General features: G+C 40.9%; 1 protein-coding gene across 1 annotated transcript in view; it reads right to left on the bottom strand.

Moving 5' to 3' along the window:
• Positions 1 to 21,775, bottom strand: part of TACC2 (transforming acidic coiled-coil containing protein 2) — a 104,773-nt gene that overhangs the window by 30,879 nt on the left and 52,119 nt on the right. The window contains exons 4-8 of the mRNA XM_075155223.1: positions 14,813 to 14,970; positions 6,240 to 7,560; positions 2,815 to 2,850; positions 1,272 to 1,332; positions 18 to 225 (exon numbers count right to left, since the gene is read on the bottom strand). Coding sequence (XP_075011324.1) covers positions 18 to 225; positions 1,272 to 1,332; positions 2,815 to 2,850; positions 6,240 to 7,560; positions 14,813 to 14,970 — 1,784 coding nt within the window. The remainder of the gene's footprint in view (positions 1 to 17; positions 226 to 1,271; positions 1,333 to 2,814; positions 2,851 to 6,239; positions 7,561 to 14,812; positions 14,971 to 21,775) is intronic.

Genomic DNA, 21,775 nt, shown 5'->3' with positions numbered 1-21,775 from the left:
TCGTTTATAAAGCATACCCTCTGTAGGAGAGCTGAATTTAGTCTCATTAACAAATGTAGACAGATCAGACGGCTGCGGGTAATCCTGTTTATCCGTGTTCAGGTCCACAGTCATGCAGGTCCATTTCTGACTGGTCACCGAAGACGCCAGTTTCTCCTCGTCTGTCGCATGAACCACTGTGGATATGACGGGAGGTGTTTCTGGAGTAGGCAGTGGAGTGGGATCCTGCAGAAAACAAGCGCCAATTAGTTCTATTATCTTTCATTAACACGTTGAATAGTCAACTCCCTAAATTCCTCCGCACGACCACAGTCATCTTTTTAATTCCATACTCTTTACTGCAGCTCTGTATAAAACACTTAATGAAAAATATTGAAGTACTTCATTTAGAACCTACTAGCAGCAAGTTTTCCCAGTATAACTAAACTCTTTGATGATAAACGCTCGCATTGCAAAGCTGCCTTGAAAACAAGGAAGAAAGAAAATCCAGAGCCGTTTAAATCTGTTAGGCACTTGACATAAGTGGCACACATCACCCACGACTGAAGTCTTTGACTACCAAAACTGACTTTTTAGGCTTCCCTCATGGGAGCAAGCCTTCCTACGTCTGTGGGGTCATGAACCCTTTCTTCCTTTCCAGGTTGTCAAGCAGCATAAATAAAAGGGTAGGATGGATAACAGGAAGACGAACGGCAGCATGGAAGGAGCTGTGCCACATCAAAGCACTTAGGCCTTTGTAGGCAGAACAGCTTTTGTTAACTTCTCTTCCAAGAAAACCACCTGCCGGCAGTTTACAACAAGGAATAAAACCATCCAAGCACATGTTCCTAGTAGATCAGCCCACTTGTTTTATTTCTATTTCCCTTCCAGCCCACCAGTTGGATGCATTTAGTTTCTTACTTTCTAATCTAAAACTCCAGGGTGTATAGTTACGTTTAGTTTTTCAGACAGCCGATTGAAGGTATTTATTCATATTGTCGCTCCATTGTAACACAGGACTCTCCAAAGTACATGCACTGATAGTCTAACTGGAATTCCCAGAGTAAACACTGGATCTAATATACGTTGTATATGTGCTTCTAGAGACCAAAAGTTTAATATCTTATGATTATAGCCCAGTGTGCTATACTTGAACACTAATATGCTTATATTCTTTACAAAACCCCCTTCTATTATTAAATGTACAATTCTACAATTAAATAAATCAAATTTCCCTTTTTTGCCCCTACAAGAACACAAATTATGAGCATCAAAATAAGGCAGTACTTTACCTGAGAAGGAGGATCAGATAGTGGGGATCTTTTTGGTGATTTTTTCACCCTAAATGTATCACTGAAAATAAAGTTAAAACAGTTAATATGGTAATACCAGCAAGAATTGGGTCATTTCACACTTAGCAAGAGACAGCCACAGACAATGCAACCTCTGTAAGCCCTTCTGCTTGAAAATCCCATCCATTAGGCAGCAGCACCACAGAGAAACATGCCACAGGTACATATTCTTGTCATGCACTTGGGACAGGCTCAATTCCCCAAAAGCTGAGAAATGCAGGATTGCCATATTTCTTATGTCAACTACCGACACATTTACAGAACGGAGTTGCTGCTCGATTGCAATTCAAATCCCTGCTCCACCACAGACATCCTCAGTGGCCTTAAGCAAATTATTTAGCTTCTGTCTGCTTCAGTTTCCCATCTGAAAATTAGGTCTAAAACACATCTTCAAATGAGAATTAAAACTGTGATAAACTTGGGCAGTAAGCTTCAATGACCCCATAAATCGTTAAGAAAAAAACTGGTATGCTTTGGATGAACTACATAAAAACAGCTGAGGCAGATGCTGTTCCCAAGATGCCAGAACAAAGTTCTGTTGTTACAAATGTGCACAACGGACCCCCTCCCTCTTTAAAACAAATACAACAGCAAATATGGCAATTCTGCTTCCAGTTCCCCTGACAGCTCACAGTGCAGACTGGGAGCATGGACGCTGTAGCCCTTCAAAATCCCACAGGTTTCAATCAGGCAAAAGGAATGAAGAATAAATATTATGTCTTGGTGTATAATTATGAATGTTGCCTTTATGTTTATTCACAATTGGTTAAAAATATTTTCTAACAAGGAAATAAACCAATTATCCACCTGTTCTCTTGATGCGTATTGCCAAAGTTATTCAAACACATTTTTGCTACTAACTAGAAGAGGGAGAAAAATATCATACCAAACTCGCCAATAAAGACTTAATGTTTGAACTGAGAAGCAGTAGCAAAAATTAACTGCCCACCAGCTTATCCCTGATCAATGAATGGCAAGATCAACATTAGAAATTATAATGGTGGGTTTCAATCGGTAGAGGGTAAATCAATACCACATCTAGAGGGGAAAATAAATTGGACAGCTGAAAATCGGTGTGTTCGATGCTACTAATTATCTAGTTATGATGCTAGAAGTAGTTAGGATAACTTACTCCTTTAAGAAGGAGAAACACTTTATGCAGTATTTACGAAAAACTGATTGTACAATGTTGTTGTAGAATGGTAGAAATGGAACGTTCATATTTTAGCTCAAGGATACAAAATCTATACAGATTTTAAAAGAGGATCTTCTTTAATAGGCAAACAGATAACGAGGTAATAGATTCTTCAAACTCATTCACAGCAAGGCATCTTACTTAAAATAGCTGTGCCAGTGAAGTGAAATAGTTAACATAAAAGCTTCATGCTGCATAATAACTGATCATGCTGCAAAATAAATGAGTAAAATTAAAAAGCCCATAAATCAAAGAGGAAACTTGAATTGTTAGCTTAGAATTACTTACAACAGAGAACATACAGACATCACATCTTCTACCATCCTAAGACAAATAAGACAAAGAAAAGAGAGACCGACAGAAGGAACTGACAAAAAAGATAAACCTACAAATACTCTGTTAATGTTAATGTGTTAAGGCAAACTGATCATGCATATTTTCTACCTGTATAATCTTAACACCTACTTTTTATTGTGAAATACACAGGGAGAAAAAAATATTCATCAAGTCCTTTAACGTTTTCAAATTTAATGTTATGCTTTTCACACGCTTTCATCTTACAAAACACATTTTTCAAAGCTGAGGCCTCCGAGTTGAGTTCCTATCAACATACTAAGCATCTTTGCCTTCCCTTACGGTAGCCACCTGCTTTCTTTTCAAAACACAGCATTTGTTTTTATATGGGAGGTAAAACTGTTCTTCAATGGCAGCTAAGCTTAAGGAAAGAGCACAGTTATGCAGGGTTTTTTCAAGTCTGCTGATTTGTTACGACAGTACAGAAAAAGCTACTTGACCATTTCAAATCATTTACCTAAGTCAAGAAAGAAAATGACATTTCTTTAAATCTGATCTATTTTGGCTCTCACTGAAACCTCACTTTGCGTTCTGATAGAGCAAATGGATTGCCCCAAAACCAGAAGCAAATCTTGCCAAACAATTAAGGCTAAGAAAAGTTTTCATCTACTTATAAGCTTGGCAGCTTCTGCTTGGCAATTCTCACGTGCAATGCTCTTGAAAGCTGGCACTTTGCGTTTCTAAACACAGCCCCCAGTCATCCAACAGTTTCGAAAGCAAGGTCTATTCTATACAAGCCACCTATTTTCATTCGTTACCATAAGCAGGCACTCGGGAGGCATCCCCTGCTCTTTGTTCAGTATCAGCTGAGCCAGACGATCTATCTCAAAACAGCTCCGCACTTAGGTATACGAGCAGAGGGTAATTTGTGTCGAGCTGACACCTCTTCTAAAAATCTCGTTCTTCACATGGAGGTCAACACTTAGACTGCTGCAGGTTTCATTCCAGAATAAAACCTGATTATTTTTATTGATTTAACACAGGTAAGACCTAGCATATGGCACAGATTCAAAGCAGTACAGGCTTAGCAATGGCTTAAACTCATGTCTGGCTTCTTCACCTCCCATAGGTCTCATCTAGAAATCACTGTCTTTCTGTATAAGGAACACATTTTCAAACTGGTCCATATAGTTGTATTTTTGCACCCCTCAACAGTGCTAATAAAAACCCCTGGCTTCGCAAAATGATCCATTATTTCGGATTTATAAGTCCTGAGGATATTTCAGTATCATTTCCCAATTCAAACACCTTCAAACACCCCTTGCAGCTGAAGCATCTTGCACTGGCTTCTCTCTCCCGTCCCACCAAGACGGCAGCACCAAGAAGAGTCCTACACCCAGTCTCCCTGCCTGGCCAGGGGTTCTCCTGCACTGGACCCCATGGAGGAGTCACACCGAGGGCCCTTTTTGTGGAGAAACCAGAGACAGGCAGAGACAAATAGAGCCACTGCTTCCCCTGGCACCCCCCAACAAGCCTGAGGCTAATTTTCTTCTCCAAAGTATTACGGCTCCAGGCTGCACTGTGTATTAATATGCAGATTCTCTTCTTTGTTAGAAACCACTAGCAAAAGTAGGTTACGGGGCTGCAGCGAGCAGACACGTAACGCAACGCAGTGAAAGCAGTCCCAGGCAAGGGCTGGGAATTCCTGCAGACCTCCTGACCCAAGAACCTGTAAGCCCTGCTCTAGGGTGGTTCCACTTCTTCCATCGTGATAAAGAGCAGCAGTGAACTTTGTACCTGTAGGACAGGGCCTTCCCGCGATGGATTTTCCCAAGGATGAATGTGGGTTAGCAAACTCTTTGTAAACTCATGTTGCCCCTAAATTAACAACTTTGGAATTGATTCTAATATTCACAGCAGATGGGTGGACCCAAGAGGTTTACACTGGGGGTCTGTCGAGTCCACTGCAGCTACTGGAAGACACAAGGAGACTCTGGCTGGCTGCAAATATCAGACTTAAGGATCTGGTGATACTACAATTCCCCTCTATCCCTCCACACTTCCCCAGTAAGATTCAAATTGTTCCTCTACTGCAGTCAGACTTTTAAGTCTTCTTGTTTTGGACAAAACCAGTTTGGACTGTAGGCTCGGAAAATGTGTTAGCTTAGCACTCATCTTAACTCCCACCTTAAATTCCCTGGAATTTCAAGCATACCTCTAAAACAAGCAACACCAGCGCAACACAAACTCAACTCAACTATACAGTGGTCTATAATTTTCATAAGTCAGAAATGCCCCTAAAAAGAAAAAATGGCACAAGCTTCCTCAAATCTGGCAAGGGACGTGAATTCGATGATTAGAGGGTAGCGGGCTGCTCAGAAAAAACTGAACAATCTCCACCTCACCCTGTAAAGGAGGTAATTGTTTGTACTGCTTTATATTAAGCATGTATCTTCAGATTGGTTATAATTTTGTAATTATAAGTCACAGTTTTGTTAGCTGAAAAATTGAAATCATAAAGGGACATGCGGTGAGATACTTTCTTATAGATGCACACAGGATATCAATTTCAGATAAATGGGATATAAACTTACTGATTACCAACTCAAAATCACCATGTCTGAACGGGTAAGATTACACGCACACCAGCAAGTTAACCATGGAATCAACGCAACTAGCCATTGAAATCATTAACCAAGTATCTAGATAGAACAAGCTAGAGAATTTATCCTGCAATTTGTCAATTGTGTCTAAAAGCTGGGTATTTCCCTAAGACGTAGGAGTCTGTAAGATTTTAACCGTTCTGCAGAACTGTAAGCTCTTTCACAGGAAAGAAATTTTTCATGTTTTTTAGTCCTGTATTTAAAAATATATATTTCAATACTGCAATCTTCTGTTTCAGGTTATTTTCTTTTATATACTATAAGTCACTAGATAAAACCATCTTCCTGCCGTGTGCAATAGGAGATTTGTTGCTGCCTTGCTATTTCATGTCCCACTCTCAAAACCGATGATTCACAAAATAGTCTTTACTGGTGTGAACACTTTGATCAGCTTAAACAGTATCAAATTCCCAAGATGAGGTCACAGAAAATTTGCCACAAAATTGATAAAATTTGGACTTAATCAGATTCAAAGCTACACTGAGCCCCAAAACTTCAAAAATCCAATTGCCAGTCCGGTGTCCTAATCTGGCTTGATTTCGCCCTGGTTTTCCCCTTCAGTCTGGAAACATCAAGCTATTGATGAAACAGGTTGAGGGAGAGCAGGTACAGACCCCCGGCACGAGTCCAGTTGTGTGGCTACCAACACTCAACGGCATCTTCCTTTCTCTATTCAAATATAAACCGGGTGTAACTGTGCTAAGGGGTAGGAATGTGCTGCTTCTAATCTAGAAACACCTGTGCCCTTTAACTTACGTTTTTAGTGGCGTCTTTTTCTTTTTTGCAGGTTTATTCAAGTTGTCTCCTTCAGTTCCGTTTGTTTCATTGGCACTGGCTGGTATCTCAAAGGAAGCTGGAGATTTAGAGGGTGAGCTGGCTATCTTAGAAGACGACTTGAAAGGGTCAATAGAGTCCTCGCACATGTCTGGCTCAAAACTGTATGTTTGTTGAGGCAGTTTGGGCGATTCTTGCATTTTTGTACTAGATGAGAACGGGTTAAAATTGGGATCATCCCACTTGTCAATATCAAAAGTGTAAGAGCCTTTTGTGATAGGGATTTCGTTTGGATCAGTGGGTGACTTGGTCGGTGTGGTTGGAGCATTGTCAAGCTTTTCCACTGACTTTTTAGTCTTTGGCCTCCGTAATGGCATTTTAGCACCAGGCTTTTTACCTGCTTTTTTGGGAGGAGGAGTACCCTCCTGCTGGTCTTCACTCACCCCTTTTTCTTCAGAATAATCAAACTCCAGCCTCACCGCAATGCCTTTGACCGGAGGGTCTTCTTGTCCTCCAGTGTCGGGCGGAGTCACCTCCACAGCCTCTGGTGCCGTTGTAAGAGGTAGCGTTTTCTTATTGGCAGGGGGAGAGTTTTGTACTTTGCTGCCTCCAGTGCCAAATGCACTAATCCCTTCAAAACTGTCTGGATCCAAGGGGTAGGATCCTTCAGGCACAGGCGGGGCCTCCTGTTTCTCAGCAGAGATTTTAGAAGGTTCAGTACATTCGGGCTTTACGGAGTCAGCCTTTGCTTCAGATACCGGTTTATCCTCACCTGGGGCACAAGCTGCTTGGCCAAGGTCAGACGGTTCTTGTGGTGTTTCCTTCACCGGTGGAGCATCCAGAGATTTTTTTGCTGACTGCTTCTTTTTTAAGGAAGCTGGTCTGGATTTCTTTGTTCTCTTAAGAGTACTAGAAGCACTACTTGAACCAGTACTGTACGCATCTGCTGCCGGTGCTAATGTTTCACTATTACCAAGATAAGACGCTCCATCAAAATCGCTTGCTTGTAAGCTAAGAGATCGAGACAATGTAGATTTGGAAACTGGGACTGAATCGGTAGATTTTCTTCGTACATTCGCTTTGGGATCACGATTCTTCGGTTCTGGAGAGCTCGGCCCTAAGGCATGGAGAGAATCAACCAACTCAATGTTATCGAAGTCCAAGTTGTAAGTTCCACTGCTGGCTATTGGCTTGTCCTCATCGAAGACGGTGGAAAAAGAATGGGAAGGGGGACGGAAAGGGCTTTCTTCAACTGATTCACTGTGTGACACATCAGTTACGGGTACAGTTTCTGAACATAATCCTGTGGGAACAAACAGAAAACTCCGTGAATTTTAAACACATTTTTAAAACTGGAGCTTAATAAATTTTACTATAATCTAATACTACTACAAGCAAAAAAAAAAAAGGTTAAAATCATACAAATGGACTAAGCAAAGATTAAAGGACATACAAACCAAAGTGACGTTTCTAATATATGAACTAGATTAGGGGAAAAAAATAGTTCTGTTCTCGCCAGAAAAGGATTCAAGGCAAGTTTCACGAAAACACAAAATACGTATTTGCAATAGCCTCTAGAACGTCTCTTCTAAACTAATTATCACTTAGTTAAAGAGATGGATATTACCATAACATGCTAACTATGCCAAATACCAGAAAAACTGAACATCGAGCACTTTATTATTCCTGTTTTCTACTGTTATAAAGAGTTCACAGAGTGTCGGAGCTCTTATGCAGTGAATTCCCTGTAAATCGACTGGTGCTTTAGCAATTACATGTTGGTCTTAAGTTTTGTTTCCCACGTGCTATTTTTACCAATTTCCCAGAGGAAGATGGCTTCCTCTCCACAACCCATCAATGCTGCTCCTCCCTCTGCCCCAAGCAGTCAATACACTCCACTTTGGCCTCGTAATTCCAAGTTTATAATGAGGCATGAATCACTGAGAATTTCCTATGAAATAAATTATGGTAAAGGTAAGAAAATTAGTTAATTGGAGTACTGTACAAATATTCTCAGTTGAAAATCTTCCTTAAAAAAGATCGCTAGAAGCTCCCTACAAATTATTCAAAAGAGATTTCTCAAAGTGTGGTTCTAACTCATCGATGGAAAGAAAATTTATAGAGACAATTGTATGCTAAAACTGTGAAACAGAGCAGCTTTTTATTGTAATTAAAGATTTGCTTATTGAACAGAATCCTAAAAAGATTTCTAGAAGCCTCTTGACTCAGGATATAACAACTATATTGGACGAAGTAGAAAAATATACGGTGCATATAAAAAAACCCCAGAAAATATACAGGTAGGAAAGGATTAAGATGATGGTCGTTTCTGCCTTCCAGTTCGTAAAAGTTCATTACTAAAATGTTTTACAAATTCTGGATATGGTTTGTTCCTGCTGTCACTGTACTGCTCCCCATCCAAACGTAACATAGCCACTTCTGCCTACGTGCGCGTGTCCCAGTCAGGGTATCGGAGACCTGGGAAATCTCTCTCCAGCTCAAGCTGGGGCGAGCCAGCTGCTCCGAGCTCTCACTGGTACGTACTGGAGCAAAACGCCCTCGTGTTTCCTACTGAAGAAACGCAGCATTCTTCATGTTGTCATTTTTTTTTTTAATTATGCAATTAAAAACAGTCAAACAAAAAGGAATGCTTTGCTCACCCTCAAATGACTTCAGAGAAATTTCTACACATCTTTTTCATTCCAATCCTGACATGTTTTGCAAAATAATTCCCAATTTGCCCAGCTACGTTCATTAACATTGTTCATAAAAGCAATACAGACAATCAATAATTACTTTTAGTCAGAAGCTACGAATGGATTAAGAACAGAAAAAAACGTTTTTCCTTTGTTTCAGAGGAAATTATATGTCTGCATAGAGATGACAAGAATTATTATTTATGGATGTAGAGGACAGAAAGGATCTAAGGAAATTGGACACGTTTGCCAAAGCAATACCTTAGAGTAGCATCACGTATTTCCAGAGATTGTCAAAGGAATGACAGCTACACAGTTTCTCTTTTAAGACTGTGGAAGTAGTTACATCACTTAAAATAATATTTTAATGTGTTTTTTTGGTAAATGAATGCTAATTACGTGGCAGTACTTCAGGACAGTTTATTTTTCTCCTTCATCTCCTCTGGGTTGGGCTTGGTTTCAGCCTGGCTGAGAGGTCATTAATTAGACTTGATTTGCCAGCTGAGCTGGTGCTCACTTCACACACACATCACTTTCTGACACTGATGGGTCTTCTGTTAAGGGGACTCAAAGAGTGCCATAAAACTCCAGCATTAGACTAATCTGTACATTTTACACTGAAACAGGAATGGAAGACACTTAATGGGAATACATTACAATAAACACTGGCGTAGCTCAAATATGTCAGCAGAGTACAAATGTAGGTCAACATGAAATAAAAGGGGGATCTGAACAAGAAGTCGTCTGCAATTACGCATTGTTTCTCATTCCAGCGTGCGCCAAGGGCCTCAACAGGATTGAGGCCCCTTGTTCAAAGTCAGTACAAACATGCATTTAAACAAAATGAAATAAAATAAAATAAACCAATGCCCTGCAGGACTTGGACTGTAAATAACAGGCATGGTAGAGCTGAGGTTAGGGATGCATCACAGCAGCAAAGGAGCATACAAGGCTTTCCAGCTACTCAAAGCAAAGCAGCATTCAAATTTGGTGTGCTCCACAGAGTGCAGAGCTTTAATCCTCTTTAATTGCTTACTTCACAACTTCCTCCTAATCAAATCCTTTACTTAGAGTATAGATTTCTGCAGAATGTCACTCGACTCGCTACTGTGATATCTTCATTGTTTCTTTATGAAACAATATGTGAAACTGTCTCAGAAAACATGGCTTTTGGTAGAAGTGAAATGCCGCTGTTAGACTCTTCTGGCATTACAACACAGTTGGCTCGGTGCTAGTAACAGCAGAAATGCTGGAGAGGAAGATATGAACAGCACTCACTATCGCAAAACAGCACGGCTTTATTACTACAGAGGGATATAAAGACCATTCTTTCCTGACATTAACAGCCTATTCAGAGAGCAGTGCCATTTGTTCTTTTATATCACAGAATTAAGCAAATCAGTATTACTAATTACAGTATTCTATTAAAATGCAATTTGATGGCAAAGGAACATACTACAACACAAGCTGTAAAAATTAAGGCAGGACTTGCCCTAGAGAGAGGCCAGCACAAGGTTTTAAATAAGGTTTACACCTTTTATTGGTGCTGACAGTCTCCCACAATTTATACTGGTAAGAGCTGCCCACGGGGAGATAGTAAGTTTTATAATAAAGCATTCCAAGAACATGAGCGATAGCAGGGAAACTTAAGTTGCCATAAAAAACAGGCAAACCCCCCAAAACCCCTCCCATTTCATTCATTAAAAAAGAAGGTCCAAGTTCTGCTCATTCCACAAGGAAATTTCTCTGATTTCAGAGAATTTTTGCCTGGATCAGGTATGAAAACCAAAAACCACCCCAAAACCAAAAACAACAACAAAAGACCCCAGACTTCTTGTACCCAGGTGATGAGACCTCTCTCTGAGAGCTGCATGACATGTTTAATGCTTGGCATTTTCACCCGTCACCTATTAAGGCAGAAGCAAAAGTTGCTAGAAAGGTATTATAACACTGCATTAATAAACAAAACAAATTTCTGTTGTTAGCATCAACGAAAGGGAATCAAAAAAATGAAAAAACTTTTCTAGACAACTACAGAAATCTTTTTCTTGTACATTATAAAATACTTAAATTTTAATAGCGCTTCAGATGCCAGTAAAGCTTCAATGTCCCTCAAGAACAGCGAGGTAGTCACATACCTCACCTAACTCAGCCTTCTTTAAATAAAGATCCATAAATGGTCTGAACAGTAAGAAATCCCATGCATGTGCTCTGAACTGTCCACTGATGAGGATATAAAATTTCTACTACGTTGCTACCACTGCTTTATATTGAATGTGAAAGGATAGGAGGCATTCGTAGGTTTAGAGCAGGACTGGTATTAGGATTTACACCTGACAGCCTATCTTTATACAGCCGTAGGAAAGAAATGCAGAAACTCAGTGGCAGTAGTTGCACAAGGAGCTACAGAAGTAGCCAAAGCAAGGGCAGACTTGTTTCGTTTTGCTGCAGTACCACTGTTCTCTTCCTCACCCACGGAGCTCTCCACGCTCCGTGCCTTCCCCGCTCTGAGCGCTGCGGTACCAGCGGGGCAGGATGCGGCACCCCGGAGCATCCCCTCCCACAGCGCAGGTAGTGCGCTCTCCCGGGACGTGTTCACAAAAAGAAACATTTCCAAAAGCTTTGGAACTTCAGATTTGTTTTAAAGATATTTTAAAGAAGAAAATGAAATATCTGCACCAGCTAGGAGCTTACTGAATCTAAATCTGAACTATTTCTTTATGAATAATGAAAATATATTAAGGAGTTAGAACATATAAAGTACTTCTAGTTATTTTTAAATATTTTTCCATTTAAATTACAACGAATTCTTCTAGAGGGGGAGCTGCACTGTGCACTAGGACAGTTGAGCATTTTTTCTTTGTTGATGTATCTCTAAAATAGGGGGACACCCAACAGGCTGAAAATAGAAGGCCTTAACACCGCTGAGCTGGAAGCAAAATGAAACACTATTTTCAAAGGCTTAAAAACAAAATTCAACCACTTCTAATAAAGCCTTTCAAAATAGTGTTTCATTTTGCTTCCAGCTCAGCGGTGTTAAGGCCTTCTATTTTCAGCCTGTTGGGTTTCCAAATGGAAGAAATTAAAATTCTGATTGTGTTTTCTAGAAATTAAACTCTAGTTGTGTTTTCTAGAGAAAAACAAACAAAGAGAAACCCTTGGAAAATACATACAGCATGCACCCACATATTCCACTAAAATGAAATAACTCAGGAGACAAGTACACTTCGCCTATAGCATATAGGCAACAATAATTTAAAATACTACCAAAATAATAATAATAATAAAAAAATAAAAAGCACCCTCAAAGTCATTTCCCTTGAGAGTATAACCCACGTTCCCCACAACAAACAAAGCATTTACGGAGAAATGGAAGGGGTCGTTAGTGACACTTTCTGGGGTTCAGAGGTAGTTTCCATACGTGCTCTGTTACTCCTCTTCCCCTCCAGACTCGCCCGCAGACTGACTCCCCTCTTCTGCTCTGCTGCTGATGGACTGGAGCCATGCAGCAGGTTTTACCCCACCAGGAGCTGGCACAAACCCAGGATGAGTCTAGCTATATTTCACTTTCATCATATTTATTAAGCTAGCGTTGAAGTCAACCTAATTAAAAACTCTCCTCTTGGCTTTCCAGCAGTGGGGTCCAGCTGTTGTGCTAATGATATCATGCAGCATAACTGCAACCGTCTGCATAAGTAATTATTGTCAGATATAGATGAAATAATCCTTTAAAAAACTTACTATGCTTCCTCCTTCCACTCAAGCACACGCTCTGTCACCGACCTCATGCAGAAGACAAAGCCATGCAGCTGGTGAACCAGAAACCCAGCTGGACATCGTTGCCTCTCCCTGTGTGTGCGCCAGGCTCTCCAGTTGCCCGTATTCCTTACTCCTCTTTTATTGAAACCTATTTATTTAGCTGTATGGTACCAACGAGGAACTCTGCTTCAACTGCCCCTAACCCCTGAGGAAGGGACTCATTCTCTTTGTGTGCAGCCACATGCATAACCTACGAGGTAAGTAAACTACAAGATAACTGTTACTCAAGTGGTTTATAAAGTACAAAATGTTTAACTGTTTGCATTTCTGAAGAAGCATGCAAACACCTAAGCTATGGTCTTAGTATTATTAATTTCTTCTAAAGATTCCCAAAACAAATGAGGGCTTTGTATTGCCCTCCTACATTTGAATTTTTTCTGCATTACACATCTTCTTCCCCTCACATAAATTACCCTGTTGTATAACTTCATTTTGCATAATTTTGGAATGCTGAACATAGCTCTGTTAGTTTGTGGTAACTTGCCTCCCATGGACAAATCTGATTTGCAAATGAAATGTTTTCATCTCTGCCATCCAATGGCTTTCAATATAGTTCACACTGGCTGTGAATAGATATATTCGGTTTCCCACCTTACTTCAGAAACATCTGAAAGAAAGGAGGGGGAGATCTAGGAGGCAGAGAGAAAAGAATCACATGTGCCAGGGAAGCACATGTGTAATCAAGGGTTTGAAGACAATCTATTGCAGTAATTAAAAACACACTCCAATCCTGTTTAGCATATGCGTTCTTTTGTTCTCTCAGCACTTATTTTGTAATCATTAGATTACAAAAGATTAGAAAAAGGGAAGAAGATGGAGAATGAGTAATGTTGTTTGCTACAATGAAGAAGGAACTGTAACAGCAGAAAAGAAAAAGTGTCAGGATGTCTCGGTATTTCATTTTTATTTTGTGGAATCAGTTTGTTGAACACCTTTCTAGCTTCTTATAAGCTCATATAATAAATCATGATCTTAAAGAGCATTCCTTAATGCATAACTCCCAGAAACGCATTAGGCGGCTCAAGACATTTGCAAGCCTTATTTGTCACTTTCCTGAAGGTTTAAATCAAAGCTGGACAGCCTTTATAATAAACACACCGGCCATGGACATTGCTGTGCCCACTGCTAAACATAGCCACTTCTACAGTGGAAATGGAAGCTTTAAAACACTGCTTGGCAATGCTGTACATCTTCCCAAATGAAATACAAGTGAGCTTTAGTCTGCTTAGAGTAAAATTACCTTTATACAGTTTAGCCAGGTGATCAAGATGACTTGACTTTCAGATGGGAAAGAAGACAGCATAATGGGAAATTCAATCTTAAACTGTTGAGCTGTCATCTGACAGCCCAAACAAAGCTATTTTGGGCTAATAGAGCGCATTCTACTCCCTCATATTCCATTAGTCAGTTTGGAGAACAAAGAACACTTTTTCTGGGGAAAGGGTTTCTTTGTTTTTTTAAACAGAATATTCCCTTTTTAAAGGTTACTTTGCCAGTATATACCAATTTTTATGTACGTATATTATACATACATTCACACATACTCCTGTGTTCCTACTATACTGTACCATAGAGTAATACTGTACCATAGAGCTATTATAGATATTTCTACTGTTCTATGAGCTTTTTGTTTACCTTCTGTTTCAGCTGATAATGTATTTGAAAATAACATTTAGTTAACTGTCACTGTTAATGGTGCTCACCCAGGTACCTGCATCTGTATCTCCTACCTCATTTTTTTTATTCCTCTGACTCTGTAAAAATCCTACAATCAGAGAGGAGAGAATGAAGTTTGATTCAAAAGAGAGAAGGTTTTTTCTAGAAAACTCCTCTTTTGTTTATTATTTGTCAAATGTTATAGACAGATTCTCCAATACTTTATTCCAGGAGGCAACTCAGCATGGATAAGGCCCGGCATACACTAACTAATCTTCCAGGAAACGTTTTATTAGCATCAATTCCTCACCTGTGCTAACATAAACACCTCCCTGCAGCTTCACCCTCCTCAGTAACCTGTCCCACTCATTACATGCTCGTTACCTGTGTCTTCCAAGGGCAGCTGGGGTTTTATTTCTTGGTCTGCTACGTCTGCTACAACCGCTGCCGCCGCTTCAGGGGGTGGCTGTGGAGGCGAAGGTGGTGCCTTTACCGGTGTAGTGGACTCTGGGGTCTCAAATGCTTCTTCAGAGTCAGAGCTCCTGGTGAAAATCAAATGAGAGACTAGTGAGCAGAGCGAAGATTCATGTTTGCAGGTCATACCTGGAAATGCAGGGCTTTCTGAGCTGATGGCATAGACCTCAGCTATCAGGCTACCTCTGCCTACTTCCCAAAGGAGATTTTACATTGCAGTATGGTTTCCAGAGCAGAATATCCCGGCTATGGACTTCTCCATATATATTTATGTCAAGACTTCTTCGTATTACAGAAGTGAACACACGCTTGGAAATAAAACCATCCTGCAAAGCCTGCTTTCCAGTGTGAAGGTGGCTCAACCACACAGACAACACCACTGACACCCCTGTGTTAGTTTCTAGAACTCTCCTTGGCATAAGCGTACCTAAATCAACTAAAAAAAATAATAAAAAGGATCTTCTTAAGAGACTTCATAATTTCACCCCAAAAAACATCTAAAATGGCATCAAATTTCTGTGTGTGCTCCTACAGGTGAGAAAGCAGACATGGAGATATCTGAGGTGCAGCAAATCCTTGTGCATCCTGCTCCCATGGAAATGCTACATTCTATTTTTAGCAGAATTTTACCATAGCCCTTTTCAAACGGTAAGTGTATAGCTTTGTTACACAAGGTAGGACAAGCTGTAAAATGCACAGAGTCCTGGTATTATGAATAAACCTTTTCTACCACCATGTGCTCACACAGACACAAAAACCCTGCAAGGAAACAGCAGCACCCAAAATGGAGCCAATCAAACAAAACACAAGCTTGAAGGGCAGCAACTGTACAAAATGATGGGTAACCTAAACATTAAGTGAAGATCTAAAGCACACAAGGACACACAGTTTGCTCTTACAGCAGTACAGCCTTAGGAAACTGTCCTTCTAGGTCTGAAAACTATAGATCTTATTTGTTCTTAAACCAAACTGAGACCAAATTTTAGCTTTTAAACATTGCTTCTTGAAGCCTTTTTTTGGGAGGAAGGAATGCAGTAACAATGGTGTCATATTCAATATGCACTGAACATATGTTCAATATACGTTCAATAAGCATTTCTGTTGGTCAGATGCAGATTTTTACTGCTGGTCTGTAACAAAGTGAATTGAATATGACAGTTGCCTAAAGGACAGGGCTGATCTGCCTATTTCCAGCAATTCTTTGCATGGCTGTAGTCTCCACTGCTCCTCACGGCTGTCCGCACCCCACACGCCCATGCCATGGGGACAAAATTTGCCATGAAATGAAAAGCCATTTCATCCCCCAGAAGCACTCTACAAGCCGTCCTGAATCGAGGCCTCTTCTCATTTTGTTCAAGTTAAAAGATAACTCTGAGCTGCCAGATTCTGTTTGGCTTCTCAAAGCTCACGATTATTTTAAGCAGCTCGATGTCAGGAGAAGTACAAGTACAGGATTTGCATTCAATTACATTTGCCTAAATCTATCGCAGCATGAAGTCTTTGGCGAGCTGGGGAAGAAAAGACCCCCTTGTCGCCCCTGACAGCTTGAGGAGCACATCGGACCCGATTCTTTCCAGCTGCCTCTGCAGAACCCCAACAAGAGCTCCCACCTCCTCGCACGCCGTCAGGGCGCGCGCCACAGCCCGGCACTGACCCGTCTCCCCTGTCTGATCACCCCTACTCCTGTGCAAAGCAAAAGGGTTTCTACTAGCTAATAGCTTTGGATGTTTGCATTACTTGGGGATTTCTGGAGATTTTTTTTTCTCCCCAAACATATGTCACTGCCTGGGGAACTGCTTAAAAATAGTGTGCCTGGCTTTCGGTTAGATCTATTGCCGCAGCTCCTCAAAATACCTTCTTTGTGTCATTGCTTAAACCATATTCATTCATCAGGCCACAGAACAGACAAACTGGAAGCGGTAGGCTGCAGCATTTTAAATTATAGCCCTTCAAAGATGCACCATGTTTTAAGTTCAAAATATTTTAAGCTTAAGAACAGCTGCAAACAAAGAGCTTCTGTAAATAAAGCTGCACAATAGGTATTCCAACAAAATAACGCTTTCTCTTCCTTCCACAGAGCTGGTTCAGGAAACTTTTAAGTTGAAGAATCAAAGAGAAAGAGAGTTGTGTGTATTTTCCCAGTAGAGAAATGTTTCTTGTGTCATAAAAATAAACCTAGAAAGTTATCATCTAAACCAACAAAATGAAAGGTAATTTGTATCTCTCAGGCTTTCACATACTTCTGCATTGCGCTGTACTTAATTAATGCTTTACTCTCTACATTCCGAACCCGAAGTGTTGCTCTGTAATACTGAAGCAATAACAGTTGCACACATTTAGACCCCTTTTTTCCAAACATGTAACATATGCAGTAAACATACAGACATATGTAATATAACTGAAATTGTAAAAAGTCTCTGTTTTCATGTCCTACTCATATTTGTAACGGCTTTGCTAAAACTGGCTTGATGGTGCAGTTCTGTGTCCTCCTTTATTTAAATGATAGAAAGACACTGTGCATGTTTATCTCCCTTTTTAATGAGCTACCTTTGTTTACCTGGTCTCTTCCTTGGATGAGGTGGGCATAAACATTTGAAATAAAGAGAAGCGTCTGTTCTTTTTTGTTCACTGTACGAGCTTCCACACTGGAAAACCTGCCAAGTTTGTGGACAGTGAGTTGTGGTGCCTGAGCTCCAGCACAAGACTTTGTTTTGCTAGTATTTAATAATCCCCAGAAGATTCTGATGCAATACTCCTAATTTTCAGCTGCACCCCTACATAAGCAGCAGTGTAATCAAGTAAGAACCATCTTAACCGTAATCCAAATGCTGCTGAGTTTGTTATGAGAAGCAATGGTGCTGGCAAAATATGGTATTTAACAAAGAAATATGAAGGGAAGCTGAACACCAGAAAAATGTTCTTTGTCATAGCCTGGGATCTGGGAGAGAACATAAAGCCTGGAAGTACATACCAGGACTACGTTCCAAGGTCTACATCACATATATCCTGGAAAAATTAGATCCTGTGTTCAGTTTTCCTTAGTGAAAATACCGATGGTCTCCCTTGCATAGGATATTTTTAAGACTACAGTCCTACTTTCAAACTGTAAGAAAAGATTTTCCCAGAACAACAGGATTTCCTGTGAAAAGGAAATTACACATTTCAGCCAGTTCTATTCATAATGTCTTTTTTCTGAGAAATACATGGAATACACAGAAAGAAAATAATGCTGCCGTGAAGTTCATGGTGTAAAACAGATTGCCAAATTGTGATATGCTGTGAGAATCTGCCCCAATTCAAAGCTGTACAAGGAGCAGCCACCACTGCTCCAGCTGTGGACAGGCTCTCATGAAAGGAAGAGCCCTTGTATCATCTAGAATATTATTCTGAAGCTCCAGCCAAGGATGAAGCACGGTGAGATGGGACACGTGGGTTTTAGAGGCGGAGAACTCATTTGCTGGCCCCAGCTCTTCGTGCTGTGGAGATGGGGCATGCAAATGCAGAGTTCAAATCTGCAGGACTAGTTTGTGGGGCAGCGATGAAGTAAAAGCTACAGGAAGGAACATACATTCATGTGTGCTTTTAGCCAGCTTGGGAAATTAGTGGGAGCTTGCCTTGATAGCGTATGTCATATACTTCCATCTTTGGGTTTTGCACATAATGGGCAAAAAAGTATAGACTGTAGAAGCTACAAAATGATTAAATGATAGTAACAGAATACAAAATGACCAGAAATATTCTTCTAGTCCATCTCTTTCACCTCCCTTCTTGAAAGACACCAGTGAACAGTAAATGTAACACATAGAGATGGGGGAGAGAAGCAGGGGAGAACTGAGAAATGCAAGAATCATACCAGACCAATACGACTCTAGCAACACTGCATCAACCCGTGGAGCAGCAGCACTCCCACTCTCATCTGGAAACTCCGAGGTCTTGCCCAGCCTGTCCCATAAATCTCCGGACGAAATACTGAAGGGAGTCACTAGGGTTGACTTTTCTTCACCTTTGGCCTTGCGGAAATCCAGCCTCCTAAGTTACATTACCTTTTTTTGTAAACTACAGATGCTTACAATTTTAAGTCCTCCTCTATTTCAGAATGAAAAATTGCCTTTTTGTCACTGTAGCTGAAAAGCACTCAGTAAGCAAGAACGAGATCTCTTCATTCCACTGCCTCTCCTCACTGTTTGCCCTCTTCAGGCACGACAGCCACAGAAGTGAGGTCATCCTACCTGTCACTTGGAAACTCAATTCATTAAAAAGTAGTTTGCAGCAGAGCTGTGGCCTTCAGCCGCATCGGGAACCCTGCCGTCTGTCTCAGGTTCTTCTAATACTTACATTACAGCAGTATAACCCATGCAAGTGTGCACTCTGGTTTTATTTCACAGGAATGAAAGGGATGTCTGATATATAAAAGAAACTTAAAATCAGGGCTTTGACACAAGGACTGAGGTCAGCAGCTTCACTTCCTATGGAGGGGCACAAGGGAGCAAACCTGGAACCAGTATGTGTTGAGGGAGCTCCACGGGCTTTTGTAGAGTTACTTCACTTAAAGTCAAATCTATACAGAATTTCTATTTCGTGTATAGCCTGTTTCAGAAAAAAAAAAACATGCCCAACTACTCTATGGAGCGCTGATCTATTGGTGTGCAATATGGACAGTCTGGAGAGGAATGGGGTGTGATATTCTGAAGTTTTGAAGCCAGGAGCTGGAGTCGCATTATGGAGAAGCGCTGCCTGTGCTGGGAGTGGGGAGAGGGGGATGGGGCCAAAGGAGCTGCTCTCCACCAGCCGGGGTTGTGGAATCACAAGTAACAACGTCAAGACCAGCTCCAGGGGGATCTGCTCCATCAGACCTAAGGTGAACAGCCTCTGTCCATCTGTATTTAAATTTGTATATTTTCTTCCAAACTCTGCACTTAGGAAAAAGTATGTTAAATTTGCCTTATCAGTGGAACATGCCCAGATTACTTGAGGTCTTTCATACCTGTCAGTGATATCACTGACGCCCAGCTAGCACTCCATGAACTCATCCTTCTTGCTGGTACTCAAAAAACTCTATCTGCTAATTGTTTTGTCTCTATGTACCTTTGTTTTATTGACATCAGCCCAGAGGCGACAATTTCATTCTCATGGCGTATTTGGAAATATGACATATCGGAAGGAAGAAAGTCAGGTAATGTTACAACACGCACACAACAACAACAACACCAAACTGTGCTCCATTACCACCCAAGGGTGCTTGGGGGGTAATGAAACAAAAGCAAGGACTCCAAAGCTTTACTGGAGAGCTGTTGTTTACAGATTGCCCTCTAATTGTAGTGTGCAGGATGTTTGGAAACATACAGAGAAGTTGAGGACGGTCTCAGATGATGAGCAATTCCTACCTGATCCATTTTAACCAGCAATAACTTCTGAAGTCTTTTCCTGAGATATAGCTGTACTCCCTGAGGGGGGGAGACAGAAATGGAGATTTTGTCTTTTTTTCCATCACATCTTCAGATCCACACGTTCTTTACAACTGGCTAGAGCTGCAGTTCAAGGCGAAAATGGCTGCCCAAGGACATCCATCACCTCTAGGCCACATAAAACCACATTAGCGTTATCTGCAGATCTGTTTCCCCGGGCCTTAAGAATCAAACGACAAATAAGAGCCCACAAGGCACATGCATCTGTTACCAGCAGGACATCACGCAATGCTCGGTTCCCGTACCGAGATTTCTGTGCACCAGGGGTACCAGCAGGGCTCCGAGACGAACAGGGAGTCCAAAGCCGTGCGGTGGAAGGACCCAAGTGAGCAAACGCTGCAGTGCTGCTACATAAGCACTGCCTATGGCAACACCTAAAGGCAACGCACAGACTCCATCAGACCTGGCCCTCCAAAGCATCTGTAGCTGTTATATCATAAAGTTAAGGTATAAATTTCACATGAGTATTTACTGGCTGGGGTTAAACCACGACAATCAGACACCGCGAGAGGAATCTAAATCAGAAAAAAAAAAAAGCAACTTCTTACTATGTTCAATTTAGTACTGAAGATGAATTTTGGTTTTCTTCTTGTAAAACCCATTGGGAGATGAGCTGGAAATAAAAAGGAGGAATAAGTTCCGTAGTCTCACCTCCATCGATCATTTTCAGAGATGATCCTCATAAAACCTGCATGAATAATTCAGGTCTGGTTTACTAATGAGATCAGAACCAAGGATGCAGAACTGGCTGTATACTTCCGAGATCAATCTGTTTTGCACGTTACTTAAGCAGGCACATATACTGCTCTGGCAAGAGCCACACAGGCTGACAGATTTGAAAAGACGCTCAGTAACTTTAAGCTTTAGAGTTTCTAAAGCCAGAGAGGCAAGGCACTCAGAGATGCACATTAATTTCAGCCAAAGCTCTTTCACTGTAAACAGTCTGACAAAACCTTTTCAGATTTCCCGGTGCCATTTTCAATGGCACCGATTTTTCCATATAGTTCTTAAAACACCAAAACCAAATAAAAACCAACCAAACAAAAAGAACACTGAGGCAGGATGTTTCAGCAACACACCTCTCCAGGCGAAGACCAATCCTGCTCTCAACTCTGCCACTGAAATGCTGCACACACGTGGTCTTGCTCAGTTCACTTCTGCACCCACCTCAAGTTTGCCTTATCCACTCAGGCTGGGACTCGTAATCACTTGTAATGGCATGAACAGCTTCTTGCTGTGGATGTATGCACAGTCCAGAGGGGGAAAGAAGACTGCTCGGTACACATTACATTTGAGGGTTTTTTCCTTCTGTTTATATAAAATTCAGTAACTGACAATCTCTTACAATTTATCTTGCGGTATCACTCATGTTGCAGTTACACAACTCTGTAATACAGAGATACATACA

This window comes from Calonectris borealis, chromosome 7 (genome assembly GCF_964195595.1).
Source record: "Calonectris borealis chromosome 7, bCalBor7.hap1.2, whole genome shotgun sequence".
In the NCBI taxonomy this organism is placed as follows: domain Eukaryota; kingdom Metazoa; phylum Chordata; class Aves; order Procellariiformes; family Procellariidae; genus Calonectris; species Calonectris borealis.
This window is presented reverse-complemented; position numbering and strand designations above follow the sequence as displayed.